Raw genomic sequence first — 15,900 nt, 5'->3', positions numbered from 1 at the left:
TCCCTGGGCCTGAGCGCGAAGCCGCCACTTGCTTCTCAGCCCTCCCCGGCTTCCCGCGTGAACAGCTGATTTGCGGGAAGCCGGGGGTGGGGGGGCAGAGAAGCAGAGCGGGGCGGCGTGTTCAGGGGAGGAGGCAGAGGTGGAGCGGAGGTGAGCTGGGGCCAGGCACAGGGCGGGGAGCTGCCGGTGGGTGCTCTGCATCCGCCAAATTTTCCCCGTGGGTGCTCCAGCCCCGGAGCACCCAGGGAGTCAGTGCCTAAGGCACCACTTTTGATGTGATCGGTGGGGGGAGCAGCCACTCCCCCAATTCCCCCCATAGCTACGCTACCCTGCCTCTAGGAGCCAGAGGGACCTGCTGGAATCTTCCTGGGAGCCGCCCCAGGTAAGCACTGCCGGGACTCCCCACCTCGCCCCCTGGCAGGTCCCTCTGGCTCTTAGGGGCAGGGCGCGGTGGGCACCCACTACAGTGGCCCACGAGACCCTCCTGCCCAGTTCTGGGGGCAGTCAGGGAACAGGGGAGGGGGGTGGATGGGGCAGGGGTCCCAGGGGAGGGCATCAAGGAACATGGGGGATTGGATGGGTAGGAGTTCCAGGGGGCGGGGGTGGTCCACGACCCCCTCGTAGGGTGAGGAGGGAACCGGTTATTAAAATTTTGGCAGCTCATCACTGGTTACAGTGAGTATTGTGGCCACAGGTACAGTTAGTGGGCAACTTTAATATCAGTCTATGGCCTTGATCTTGCAAACATTTATGCATTAATCACTTTATGCGTATGAGTAGTGCATTGGGGCCTAAACCTCCAATACTTAAACTCTCAGCATAATTTTTGCATACAGTGTTTGCCTGGTATGTTTTCAGGTATGTTTTACAGTATCAGTTCAAATCAAGGAAATAAAATACCAGAGTAAATTATGAAGAAGTGGAAGAGGACTCATGACTAAAATGTCTCCATGCCATAATGTTTGCATTTATCACTTGCCAGATAGTGGGGAAATTACAGCTTTTGGGGAACAATCGTTGAGTCTGCTGAAAATTTCACATGAAATAGCAGCTATGTAAACTAATAGCAGCTACCTGATCTGAAAATAATTTGGGCAATTTGTGTCATTATGATCACACAACAACTGTAAATGTTGAAAAAAGCTTATCTCATATGCAGACTGAGTGAACAAAATGTAAGTTATACTTCATCTTAAATTCATCTGCTATTAGCTAGGAGTCTAAACTAGTGAGGGTGACCATTTTAAAACTCTGATAATAGAGTTACTCTGAACAGTGTTGAGTTTGAAATGATGAAGTATAGTATTTGGAGAGAAAAGACAAACAGTAACAGAGCTGTGACTTTTAGTTTCTTATTCTTCCATTTTAATACTATCAGATATGCCTCTTCCACCTTCCCAAACATGTTAAGATGTCAACATCAATTTAGTCTTTCAAACAAAACTGGCTGCAACACTTTTAAATATATACAGTGGGCAAAACTGACAAATAATGTTGACCTCTAGGGTTTGAGTTTGCAAGCCATCCATGCAGGTAAATCCCTTTGAAGTAAATAGGAGTTCCACATTCAGAGTGCTTGCAGGATGGGGACCATAATGACTCTCATTGATCACCTGAGATCAAACAGTATTGCCAATCCCACATAACTCAAAAACCATGAGTCAAACCCTCCCGCCCCACTTCGCCAATCATTAGATGTTAAAAAATAATCCAGTTTGGATTCTCTGTTTTTTTTCATAGAAGTGTAGCACTGGAAGGGACTTTGGTAGCTCATCTAGTCCAGTCCCCTGCACTCATGGCAGGACTAAGTATTATCTAGACCATCCCTGACAGGTGTTATTGAGACATTATGATGCACTTTGATCACCTTTCAAGCTTTTTTGCCACAATCATAGGAGATAGATTACTTATTTTTTAAATGTTAACTCAGTTTCTTATGTAATCACTGGACTCCAGGACCTGGGACTTTAAGAAAAACACCAGATAACACAAGGTGCATGATAAAATCTCAATAGTTAGCAAAACACTGAATTGTTATGGCCTGAAAAGGTACAAACTAGGTACCTAAGTGCTGTCTCTCCTCACTGAACTCCTGTAATAGTCTTTAATGTTAAGTAACCATTAGGTTCTTTTTTGAACATGTCTATTGTACCTGCTTTTACATCTGTCTTTGATGGAGGCTCTCAGAAGTTCACCGTCCTCTGCATGAAAGCATTTTACCTCCCTTGTTTCAATTTTTCAGTCCATGACCTTAGGTCCTGGGGTTTTCCATTTGATTTTAGAGCTTATTTAAAGAATCCTTATATAGCTACTTGAAGATTTCAATCGTATATTTTCCAAAAGGTCAGTTTAGTAGCAAGTGCTATCCTCGTTTTTCCAACCATTCTGTATTAATTAATCCTCCTAAATCATGTTGCCCTTTTCTAGACCTTTTTCTATCCTTTTAATGCCCTCATATTAGATTCAGCAGTCTAAACTCAGTTTAACAAATCCCTCTCATAATGTTAAAGAAATGTCTATTGGCTTGCATTCAATGGTTCTGCTTAGAGTGTATTTTCCAATATTTCCTCTGCTTTTTTTTAGCAAAGGCCTGATCCTCTACTCTGTTACAGCAGTTTTTTGCTGGCATAACTACACTGAAATCAATGGAATTACACTGGAATTAAACTGCTGCACTAGACTGGGGAGCCAAGCCCATCAGGCTCTAATTATGATAGTTTTATGACTGACATTATACGGCAATGTGAAAAAGGTAGCAATTTTAAATGTGTTATATTGTTGGCCCTTTGCTGACTAGTAGCAGCAGATTTGGATCTTTGGAGAATGTCAGGAAGAGAAGCTAATGATGCAAAGATTTGGGATATCTCCTAGTGTAAGTTATTTATTTACAGCAGTGGTGTGCAAACTTTTCCAGTCGCCCCCTGCCTCGCCTTACCATTAACGGAATATGGCTGCGCCCCCCCCTCCATTATTGCACAACCAAGGCTTCTTCAGCAGCAGAGCATGGGCTGAAGGCGGAGCTGGGGTGGAACTGGGGATGGGGGAGGAGCAGGGCCTAGAGGTGGAGATGGTTTGGGGCAGAGAGGGAATGAAGGTAGAGTTGGGCCGGGGGTGGAGCACAACCAGAGCTGGGGGTGGAGCAGGGTTGGGAGTGGAGTGGGACTGGGGGCAGATCTGACCTGGAGGCAGAGCAGGACTGGGGGCTGAACTGGACTGGGAGAGGAGCGAGGCTGGGGGCAGAGCTGATCTGGGGGCAGAGCTGATCTAGGGGCAGAGAGGGGCTGGAAGCGTAGCGCTCCCTCCCTGTCTCCCATGGGGGCTGGCCCAGGTTCCCCCCCCATTTATCTCTCCCCCCCCTAAACGTTCCTCTCTGCTCCCCTAGGGAGCCTGGGCCAGTTTGGGGACCACTGATCTATAGTATGCAAACAAGTCCAGTTTACCTTGAACAGACATGGCCAAATAAACAGCAAAACTACACACAGGCAATTTCACTTTTAGAAATTGCAGCTAAGGTGCCATTGTGTCCAGCCTGTAGATAAAAGCAGCTTCCTTTTCTGGCCCGAGGTTTCCAGCTTTCAATAAATCACTGCAGTATCGTGTCTCTCCCCTGGATCCATGTCTGCTATACCCCTTATCACAGAGTCACATGATCCTCATTGTTCTCAAATTTAGCTCAGGTGGGCTTGAGCATTAACATCCCCTTTTACCCAGCTGCTCCATAACACAAAGGAACTTGAGTAGGTCTGACTATAGCCAGTGTCCATTGGAGCTGGTGTCTGTGCGAGTCTCCATCTGGGCAAAAGGACGCTTACTATTCACAATCCACTCAATGACCACCTGGATGGAATTGCTGTAGTTATCCCTGGTTGGATTCTTTGATGAGATCATCTCTGCTTGACATTCTCTATGGAGATCTTTCTACAAATACACCATAACATGTATATCAGTTAATCAAAACATGCATTCCATTACTAACTTTACTATAAGAATATTATTTACTGAGCATTGTTAGTGTGTACAAAACCTAGAGTAAGACATTGTCTCTGCCCCAAGAGTTTAGAGCTTCCATTCTAAATTAGACAGAGTAGATAGTCTGTATATAACCAGAGCCAAAACTCTCTAGATGGTGAGATGAAGGTCTATTACAAAGAGGTGAAGAGATTTTGTTTTGGCTTTATATTTACTCAATATACACATCTTTCTTACTCTAAGTGGAATATTCAGACAGGTATCCACTGAAAAGTTATATTCAACCCTTATTATATTCTCTCTAGTTATCTCATGGTTTTACAGTTTTACTTAATACGTTTAATATATGAGCCATTGATCTGCTCATATTCCTGTGCTATACTGCAATTCTTTCTAATTCTCTTCCTGTACATCCTGCATTTGCTCATTCAGTTTGATGTCACCCACAAAGTAACTTGTTTGTACTTTGTTCCTGTGAGTCATTTGTTATTGAAGGGCTTACTTTTCAAATAGGCTGCTAAAACTGTGTGCCAGTTATTTGCCTTTGCAGTTTTAAGAATGCAAATTACTTGCAGATGCAAATAATATAGACGTTTGCCTAATTTGCTGGCACAATTATGTAGTTAGAAGTCTGCATCCTTTTGTTAGCACCTGCAAGTGGTTTGCATTTTCAGCATTTTGGGTGTGAATGGTTAGGGTGCAAAACTGTAAGTTCAGTCTTTGGGCCAGATTCCACCACTCTAACTAACTACATGTAGTACCTTCCTCCACAAATAGTCCAGGAGATCTGCTTTCTCAATATAACTAAGAATGGCAGAATCTAACCCATAGATGCTTTTGGGTAAATTTGACCCAAAAAGTATTGTGTACAATACCGATCACTGTTGCTCTTTACAAGTTGCTTTTCCCCCCTGTATAGTGGTCCTGTATAGTGATCCACCATTTCCCCAGTATAGTGGTCTACCATTACGTTCTGCCCTCCAACACCTGAACAGTTTCCTATTAATATGCTATAAGGTATTGTGCTAAAATCATTTTGAAATGAACTGAAAATTTCTCAATTATGTATTTGTCTGGATGAGGTCTTATATGTCGTTCATGAAGTAGGCTTCGTCTTCGTAACATGATGGTGGAGCTCCCAGGAAAGCCATGATGTTGCAGGAAGTAGCGATTGCGATTCAGGAGGTGCCACCCTTCCCTCTGAGCCAGCACTGAACCAATGTCCTATGTTGGAACTATTAATAATATCTGAAATTATTAATATTAATATGGGAAACCACAAACACTAATTTAATTATAAATGCCTTTATTAAATCTAAAGGCCAAATGGTACTTATACAATTGCTCTAAACATGCCTAAAAAGCCAAAATAGTAAGCATAATAATAGTACATCCAAACAATAACAAAACATTGATAAGCATTTAATCAAATGGGCTAAACCCCAGGATGCAAAGACCCATATTGATTGGCTCCTTGCTTCTTTCCCTTTGGCCTTATGACTTTTATTATTTTCAAGGCCTTCCTTCTCCTTGCTAGTCACACACACATATTTCCTGAGCCAAACATAAGCTAACTCGAATTCTATAATTTCACATTTATCCTACACCCTATTTGGTGGTCGAGTGTTGGACTTGGAGATGCTGTTGTTTGGCTTAGACTCCAGTTCAAGGTAATTAAAAATCCTATGGCACTTTTTGCAAGAGTTACAGGTACTATTCTAAGTGTCATGGCCAAATTCTAATACCTAAATTCCCTTTGCAGCTACAAATACACATGTTGGTATTTTTAACTTCCTGTCCTAAATTCTTCTGAAGTGTTCTATACTGTTAAGGAACCACTGTATTCCACCCTGGAAAGGACTACGTTTCCATGATGGGTGAAGTGATTTGTGTGTGTGTGTGTGTGTGTGTGTGTGTAAGTGTTTTGGGACCCTTTTTCACGAAAAGTTCTATAAAAATGTCACATTATTATTAGAAGTAAGACTAGTAGTTTAATAATAGTAGTATCTTTAATTTATGCTTATTGTATATTGTTTAATACCAAGGTCAAAGTAGTTTGTTATATGTTTCTGGTTTCTACTCTGTCCCTTTCTTTAAGATTGTGCTTAAATGTATATTCCCGTGCTCCCCCAGTACTTTTCTTCTTTCCAGAGAGCTATTAAAAATTTCCATTACTGGAACAGTAATCTCTCCTATTGTCTACTAGGTAGCAGAACTATGACCAGCTGTGGCTAGAATAGAAACACTGCATGGATAAATTCCACTAAGATGTAACTAGTAGCAAATATATATGTATATATATATATATTAAAAACCCCTAATAACTGAAAAGTGTAGAAGAATACAGTAGTATGTAATTTCTGGAAATAATTATTTTGAAACAGAAGTTTTAGTACTATTTGGACAATTATGATAATATTACTGCATTTCAAAATATCTAAATAAAATAACTCTAAAGCACCTACTGTAAATAGAGTTTACCACCTTTAGCTGACCATGGTCAATCTGATTTCCTAGTACAGACAATGTGCATATGCATGTATGTGTGAGTTCTCATAAGGTGGCATTATCATGATATTTGGTCAAATCCCAAAATTATTGAAGTGCACACGTCACATATATTACTTTCTCCTGTCTCATCAGCAGAGACTACACGTGTTTTTTGTTTGCTTTGCTTTTGTGATGTTATTGTGGGAAGGCTGAGTCAAGAAGTGGGTTTTGCATGAGGTTCATGATCATCCTGATCTCTTCTTGGGGTGAAATTCTGTGTTTTTCATGCACTAATTTCACTCTTGTTGATGACAGTCCCAGGTTTCCAGTGGAACATAGATCTTTGTCTGAGGTCATGATCATGCAGAGTGAAAAAGTCCCCAGGTAACTTAAGCCAATCCCAAAAAGGGCTTTGAAAAATAGTACTGAAACTTCGTATTTGGCCTAGTATTCAGCAGGGAGAGAGTGAAGAAAATAGGGCATTGGGGAACACACACTTGATGGCCTGTTTTTTTAGCAGTTGGGCTGCTTTGTTCAGAACAAACTGTAACTTTTTAAGGTCAGTAGTCTCATGTTTAGGTACAGAGTATTACAGATTGAGCCTGGAAGTGATGAATATATGGATTGTTGTGGCTGATTACAAACAGGTCAGAAGGTGTGCCATCCTCTGGCCAGCTATAGAAGGAAAAGTTCATATATTCATACATAAGAAAGAAAAATAATGCAAATGTTTGTCCTTTTCTAGTGGTGGTTTATGAACTCCATGTATATACTGGGTCTAAACTTGGTGCTGAAACAGATTCTAATGTATACGCCACCCTCATTGGAACAAGAGGAGATTCTGGCAAGCGAAAGCTCCATAGAGCTAAGAATAATAAAGTCAAGTTTCAGCATGGACAGGTAAAGGAAAAAATGTGCAAAACTGATCAATGCTAGCAAATTATTTATAGCAAATAGTTTTTTCAACATATGTAGATATTTTCTGTTTCCACATTTATCCTTGAGCAGTTCAGTTTTCTCAGATATTTATTCAAAATTATTCACAGAGTTAATTTATTTAATAATTTTTGGCCTGTAGATTCTGAATGAATAGTTTACTGTGAGTATTGGATATTCAGAATTCATGCTCTGTTTAGTTTTGATTGGACACGTAGATCACGGGGTTATGGTGAGGTTCACTACCATAACTACCTGATGGTAGTGTAGTTAATGAGGTTAATGGGATTCTATGGTAGTGTAGTTATGGTAGTGTAGGATCACGGGGTTATGATGAGGTGAATATGATTCTAAGAATCAAGTTACATTCTGCTACTGCCCCCGACACACTCCCCACACTGGGGGCGTGCTGAAACAATATACTAAACAGTAGGCTTTAGAGGAGGTAGTATAGATCTGGCCATGCCAGTTCTGTGCTGCTAAGGATATGTCAACACTGCAATCAGAGGTGTGACTACAGCACATGTAGACATACCCACGCTAGGTTTGATCTAGCTAGCTTGAATAACAACAGCAGTGAAGCTATGGCAGCACAGGCTAGCCATTCCCAGGTGGAGTTGTACGGCCCATGCTCCCACTTGTGCTGCTCTGTGGCTCTTGTTATTCGAGCTAGCTCAATCAATGCTAGCTCAGGTATGTCTACACATCTGTCATCACAACTCTGATTGCAGTTGTCAAGGTTCCTCCCCCACTCTGAACTCTAGGGTACAGATGTGGGGACCTGCATGAAAAAACCTCCTAAGCTTATCTTTACCAGCTTAGGTCAAAACTTCCCCAAGGTACAAAATATTACACCCGTTGTCCTTGGACTGGCCGCTACCACCACCAAACTAATACTGGTTACTGGGGAAGAGATGTTTGGACGCGTCTTTCCCCCCAAAATACTTCCCAAAACCCTGCACCCCACTTCCTGGACAAGGTTTGGTAAAAAGCCTCACCAATTTGCCTAGGTGACTACAGACCCAGACCCTTGGATCTTAAGAACAATGAACAATCCTCCCAACACTTGCACCCCCCCTTTCCTGGGAAATGTTGGATAAAAAGCCTCACCAATTTGCATAGGTGACCACAGACCCAAACCCTTGGATCTGAGAACAATGAAAAAGCATTCAGTTTTTTACAAGAAGACTTTTAATAAAAAAATAGAAGTAAATAGAAATAAAGAAATCCCCCCTGTAAAATCAGGATGGTAGATATCTACAGGGTAATTAGATTCAAAAGCATAGAGAACCCCTCTAGGCAAAACCTTAAGTTACAAAAAAGATACACAGACAGAAATAGTTATTCTATTCAGCACAATTCTTTTCTCAGCCATTTAAAGAAATCATAATCTAACACATACCTAGCTAGATTACTTACTAAAAGTTCTAAGGCTCCATTCCTGGTCTATCCCTGGCAGAAACCAGCATACAGACAGACACAGACCCTTTGTTTCTCTCCCTCCTCCCAGCTTTTGAAAGTATCTTGTCTCCTCATTGGTCATTTTGGTCAGGTGCCAGCGAGGTTACCTTTAGCTTCTTAACCCTTTACAGGTGAGAGGAGCTTTCCCCTGGCCAGGAGGGATTTCAAAGGGGTTTACCCTTCCCTTTATATTTATGACAGCAGTAAACAACCACCTTTATTTATATATTAATGTTACTTCAAGCAGTTTGTGCTTGAACCTGCCTCGGACATGTGCAGCATCGTAGCTATAGGCACCAAATAAAAAGCAATGATCAGCACAGGAAGTTCAGCAAAACCTGATCCTGCATGAATGAGAACACTACTTTGCATCCTCTTTTTCTGTTCATCAGCAGTAGGTGTACAACCCAAGAGGGGAACTCATTGCTAAATATCTCATTAATATGGTGAATCATGCTTATGCCAGATGTCCTGAAAAATAACCATTCCCCAGCCATACTTTGCCCTTTTTTACCCTCCTTGCTACCACTCAGAACAGAGGGTTAAGTGTTAAGCTACATCTGGAAGCAACAATCTTGTCCATGCCCCTGAACATCATGCAAGGGCCTACATGATCAAGTCCTTTATCAATCTCATTTTGATGATTCTGCAGGTGGATATCTTCTTCATAAAGGCTGTATCACTAAGAGACCTGAGGAAACTTGTGATTAGCCATGGTGGAACTGGTCCAGGTAGGAGTTAATTTTCTAGTGACTAATCTGTTTTGTGAGCTATCTTACAACACAATACTCTTTATTTGTACACATAACATCCTTCATACAAAGTGTTACAAAAGACCTTGCAGTGAGAAGAATAAAAAAGAGACACAAGTACTTAATCCCGCAGACTAGTCACATTGGTGGGATTATGGAAAGCTATGATAATGGGCAGCAAAAGGCAACTGGGATTTAGTATCAAATAACATCAGTTAGCTGTTGGTTTTCAAGCTGATTTATAACAGAGTGCTATTTATTTGTCATATAAAGTACCAAAGAAGAATTCACAAGGGTAACTCATACAGAGCTAGATAAAATGATTCTTCAGTAGATAGTGAATGAAAATGAGATACAGGAATAAAGTTAGAGCCGTGCTTTGACTGCCACTTTGCCACCAAGTGGAATCTCAGCCCTGGTCTACACTACGAGTTTAGGTTGAATTTAGCAGCGTTAGATCGATTTAACCCTGCACCGGTCCACACGACGAAGCCATTTTTTTTAATTTAAAGGGCTCTTAAAATTGATTTTTGTACTCCTCCCCCAATGAGGGGATCAGCGCTGAAATCAACCTTGCCGGGTCGAATTTGGGGTAGTGTGGTTGCAATTCGACGGTATTGGCCTCCGGGAGCTATCCCACAGTGCTCCATTGTGACCACTTTGGACAGCGCTCTCAACTCAGATGTACTGGCCAGGTAGACAGGAAAAGGCCCGTGAACTTTTGAATCCCATTTCCTGTTTGGCCAGCATGACAACTCCAGGTGAGTGCAGATCTCATCAGCAGAGGTGACCATGATGGAGTCCCAGAATCACAAAAAAGCTCCAGCGTGGACTGAACAGGAGGTATGGGATCTGATTGCTGTATGGGGAGACATATCCGTGCTATCAGAACTCCACTTCAAAAGACGAAATGCCCAAATATTTGAAAAAATCTCTAAGGGCATGAAGGACAGAGGCTATAACAGGGACCTGCAACAGTGCTGCGTGAAACTTAAGGAGCTCAGGCAAGCCTACAAAAAAACCAGAGGGGCAAATGGCTGCTTGGGGTCAGAGCCCCAGACATGCCGCTTCTATGATGACCTTCATGCCATTCTCGGGGGTGCAGCCACCACTACCCCACCCCTGTGCTTTGACTCTGTCAATGGATTATCACGCAACAGAGATGAGCATTTTGGGGACGAGGAAGATGAGGAGGAGGAGAAGGAGGTTGAAGATAGCGCAGAGCAAGCAAGCAGAGAAACCGTTTTCCTGGAGAGCCAGGGACTGTTTCTCACCCTGGATCTGGAGCCAGTACTCCCCAAACCCACCCAAGGCGGGCTCCTGGACCTGCCAGGCAGAGAAGGGACCTCTGGTGAGTGTACCTTTGTAAATATAATACATGGTTTAAAAACAAGCATGTTTAATGATTAATTTGCCCTGAAGACTTGGGATGCATTCGCGGCCAGTCCAGCTACTGGAAAAGTCTGTTAACATGTCTGGGGATGGAGCGGAAATCCTCCAGGGCCATCTCCATAAAGCTCTCATGGTCACCTGGTTGAAATAGGGTAATTTTATTAAGGGGACATTCAGAGGTGGCCGTTCCTGCTGGGCTGTGTGCCTGTGGCTGAACAGAAATCTTCCCCGCTGTTAGCCACGCGATGTGGGGAGGGGTGAAGGCATCATCCCAGAGAATTGGCGGGGGGTTAGTTGGGTTTGTGCTGTACATTAACCTGAAAACTGCAGCCCCTCCTTTTAAATTGCCAACCCATTTTAAATGGCCAACCCAATGGCTGCTTGGTGTGGGAAATGAGGGCACTGCTGTTTGAAACCATTCCCACATGTTATAAAGGTGAAAGAAGCCAAAAGATTGTGGCTTACCATGGCTGCCTGCAAGCCGAATTCTGTTGCCCAGCCCTGCGTGTGTGATCTCTCACACCAAACCGGCAGACCCTCAATATAAGAGGCAAAATGCGACCTTGTACCGAAAGCACATGTGCTATGTAATGTTAACAGCAAAGTTCACCGTGAAAGAGTCTACCCATTGTTCTCTAAAATGTGTCTTTTAAACTCCTACTCTCTCTTTTTTCCCTCCCGCGGCTGCAAATGTTTCAATGTTCACACTATCATCTCCGTCCCAGAGGCTAGCGAAGATTAGAAGGCGAAAAAAATGCACTCACGATGAAATGTTCTCTGAGCTCATGCAGTCCTCCCATACTGAAAGATCCCAGCAGAATGTGTGAAGGCAAGCAATGTCAGAGTCCAGGAAAGCAATATATGAATGCGAGGACAGGTGGCAGCTTGAAGATGATAGGTGGTGGGTTGAAGATGATAGATGGTGTCAGCTTGCTGACAGAAGGCAGGAGGCAATGCTGAGGCTGCTGGAGGATCAAACTGATATGCTCCGGCGAACGGTTGAGTTGCAGCAAAGGCAGGAGCACAGACCACCACTACAGCCCCTGTGTAACCAACTGTCCTCCTCCCCAAGTTCCATAGCCTCCTCACCCATAAGCCCAAGAACGCGGTGGCGGGGGGGGGCCTCTGGGCACCCAAGTACTCCACCCCAGAGTACTGCCCAAGCAACAGAAAGCTGGCATTCAATAAGTTTTAACGTGCAGTGTGGCCTTGTCCTTCCCTCCTCCCCCACCCCACCTGGTGCTTCCCTCCTCCCGCACCCCTCCAGGGCTACCTTGGCAGTTATCCCCTTATTTGTGTGAAGAATTTATAAAGAATGCATGACTTTGAAATAACAATGACTTTATTGCCTCTGCAAGCAGTGATCGAAGGGGGACGGCTTACAGGGAAGTAGAGTGAACTAAGGGGGCGGGTTTTCATCAAGAAGAAACAAACAGAGCTTTTACACCATAGCCTGGCCAGTCATGAAACTGGTTTTCAAAGCTTCTCTGATGTGCAGCGCGCCCTGCTGTGCTCTTCTTACCACCCTGGTGTCTGGCTGTGCATAATCAGCGGCCAAGCGATTTGCCTCAACCTCCCACCCTGCCATAAACATCTCTCCCTTACTCTCACAGATATTGTGGAGCGCACAGCAAGCAGTAATAACAATGGGAATATTGGTTTCCCTGAGGTCTAAGCGAGTCAGTAAACTGCGCCAGTGCACTTTTAAACGTCCAAATGCACATTCTACCACCATTCTGCACTTGCTCAGCCTATAGTTGAACAGCTCCTGACTACTGTCCAGGGTGCCTGTGTACGGCTTCATGAGCCATGGCATTAAGGGGTAGGCTGGGTCCCCAAGGATAACTATTGGCATTTTAACATCTCCAATGGTTATTTTCTGGTCTGGGAAGAAAGTCCCTTCCTGCAGCTGTTGAAACAGACCAGAGTTCCTGAAGATAAGAGCGTCATGTACCTTTCCCAGCCATCACATGTTGATGTTGGTGAAACATCCCTTGTGATCCACCATTGCACCACAGTTAGAGAATCCCATTGCAGCAAAGCCATCCACTGTGACCTGCACATTTCCCAGACTCACTATCCTTGATAACAGCAGCTCAATGTTTGCGTTGGCTACTTGGATCACAGCAGCCCCCATAATAGATTTGCCCACTCCAAATTGATTCCCGACTGATGGGTACTGTCTGGCATTGCAAGCTTCCACAGGGCTATCGCCACTCGCTTGTGAACTGTGAGGGCTGCTCTCATCTTGGTATTCTTGTGCTTCAGGACAGGAGAAAGCAAGTCACAAAATTCCATGAAAGTGCCCTTACGCATGCGAAAGATTCGGAGCCACTGGGAATCGTCCCAGACCTGCAACACTATGCGGTCCCACCACTCTGTGCTTGTTTCCTGGGCCCAGAATTGGCATTCCACAGCATGAACCTGCCCCCTTACCATGATGATGTCCAAATTGCCGGGGCCCGTACTTTGAGAGAAGTCTGTGTCCATGTCCTCATCACTCTCGTCACCATGCTGCCGTCACCGCCTGCTTTTGCGGGTTCTGGTTCTGAATATACTGCTGGATAACGCGATTGGTGTTTACAACGCTCATAACTGTTGCGGTGATCTGAGCGGGCTCCGTGCTTGCCATGGTTAGGCATCTGCAGGAGAGCAGAGTGGCAGCGGAAGCGGCAGGTGGATGACGATGCTGACAGCAATACGGCACCTGCATGGAAAAAGGTGCGAAACTATTGTCGGCCGTTGCTTTCACAGAGAGAGGTGGGGGAGCAAGGGGTAGGCTGGCAGCAGATGGTGCAGTACGACTGCTAGCTGCCGTCGTCTCCTGGGTGCTTGCCAGCGGACGGTGCAATAAGACTGTAGCTGTCGTCGTTTCCAGGCAGACTGAATCTCCATGAGATGAAACTTAAGAAGAGAATGACTTGGAGTCACTCCCATGTCTGCCCAGGCACTCCTGACTGACCTCACTGAGCTCGGCCAAGAGCACCCAGGAGACGATGCCGACGACGCCTACCAGTCGTACTGCACCATCTGCTGCCACAAGCCAATGAGCTGCTGCTGTGTAGCAATGCAGTACCGCGTCTGCCAACACCCAGGACACGTACGGTGACGGTGAGCTGAGCGGGCTCCATGCTTGCCATGGTACGGCGTCTGCACGGGTAACCCAGGAAAAAGGCGCGAAATGATTGTCTACCATTGCTTTCATGGAGAGGGGAGGCTGACAACATGTACCCAGAACCACCCGCAGCAATGTTTTTGCCCCATCAGGCATTGGGATCTCAACCCAGAATTCCAGTGTTGCAGTGGAGACTGCGGGAACTGTGGGATAGCTACCCACAGTGCAATGCTCCGGAAGTCAACGCTACTCTCGGTACTGTGGACGCACTCGACCGACTTAATGGTCTTTAATGGTCTTAAGTGGGGACACACACAATCAGCTGTATAAAATCGATTTCTAAAAAAAAAGTCTATAAATTCAACCTAATTTCGTAGTGTAGACAGACCCTCAGAGAACCATAATAACAACATCCTAGTGGTGAGGAGGACACAGAGAAAATCTGGCAGCACTAGGCCATTTGCTTCGTGTGTACTGGGCAGTGTGGGATTGTTCCTGCGGATGGCATTATATATACTCTGCATGGTCTCAAACAAAATGAGAGTAGCGTTGATCATATCTGCGGATAAGAAGAGAGCCTCCTGCAGGGCCCTGATATCAGTATCAATCTGAAATACAGTTGAGAATCACTGGCATAGTGTAAAAGAACAGAGCTGACATTTTGAATTGGCTACAGTAAAGTATTTGCAGACTAGAACCAGATTGGATCTCCTTAGCTAAGCTGGGTCAAACCTAGTCAATACTCATAATTGAGGATCAGATTGCATTGTTTTAGGCTCTGTGTAAACATATGGTCCTTGCTCCAAAGAGTTTACAATCTAATTAATGACCAGATGCAATGGGTAAATCTAACAAGCAATTGGAGGGAAGGTGGGAAGAAGGATAAGGGTTATATTAATAAGTTTGACAAGCTGTATGAAATATCTTTTATTGGACCAACTTCTGTTGGTGAAAGAGACAAGCTTTTGAGCTACTTAGAGCTCTTTGTCAGGTCCAATAAAAGATATTACTTAATCCACCTTGTCTCTCGAATATCCTAGGACCAACATGGCTACAACAGCGCTGCAAACAATAATAAGTTTGCACAGTTACTTAATCTTGCATTATGCACAATCTGATGGCTTCAAATCATTTACACTTTCTTTTAAAGTAATAATTTCCTTCTGCTCCTAATGCTTTGCTGGAACGGGCATTGCCTAAGAAAAAACCTGGTGCACCTCGAGGTGTTCTGATAATTCAATAGGTAGCATTCTTCCCTCTGAGTCAGTACTGGGCCAATGCCCTGCCCACTATCCCGTGGGAAATATCTTTTGGATAAAATATGAAAACAAGGTCTTGAACATACTTTTTGTCCTTTTTGCAAGAATGCTAGTGTTAACCAGGGCATCATGGCCAAATTCTAAATTACAGAATTATATTCAGCCTACCTAAATCCGTCCTGTGTTTTCAGTTGACTAACTTATTACTCAATTCCTCTCTTTATAATGATGGTTATTGTGTGTATCTTGCCCAGAAAGTGTGCTAGTCACTAGTTTGATATTGCTGGTAGAGAATGGCTGCTGTGTTCTGCCCCAGAGAGTGGTGGTTGGTGAGTGGTAGTTTGGTGCAGTTCAGTGATAGGTAAGTGAACGCTATATGAATAATCTGTTAAATGCTTGGATCTTTCACAATCGAAGTGTTACGTAAATGTAAGTTATGTGATTACGCTGGGCTTAATAATTTTTAAGAAGTTTAGTTAAGAGCGCACTTTGCTCTCTTCATAGAAGGAAAAAGCTGAACTAAAAT

The 15,900-nt window shown here is 43.8% G+C and overlaps 1 protein-coding gene across 1 annotated transcript in view; it reads left to right on the top strand.

Annotated features, from left to right (window-relative positions):
* The window catches only part of RP1 (RP1 axonemal microtubule associated), a gene marked incomplete at its 5' end in the record, with an annotated part of 312,243 nt that overhangs the window by 138,157 nt on the left and 158,186 nt on the right, over nt 1-15,900 (top strand). Inside the window, 2 exons of the mRNA XM_084619857.1 lie at nt 7,205-7,359; nt 9,509-9,587. Coding sequence (XP_084475983.1) covers nt 7,205-7,359; nt 9,509-9,587 — 234 coding nt within the window. The remainder of the gene's footprint in view (nt 1-7,204; nt 7,360-9,508; nt 9,588-15,900) is intronic.

This window comes from Lepidochelys olivacea, assembly GCF_965140295.1.
Source record: "Lepidochelys olivacea isolate rLepOli2 genome assembly, chromosome: 2".
Taxonomy (NCBI): Eukaryota; Metazoa; Chordata; order Testudines; family Cheloniidae; genus Lepidochelys; species Lepidochelys olivacea.
The sequence above is the reverse complement of the archived record's forward strand: the minus strand, read 5'-3'. Positions and strand labels throughout refer to the sequence as shown.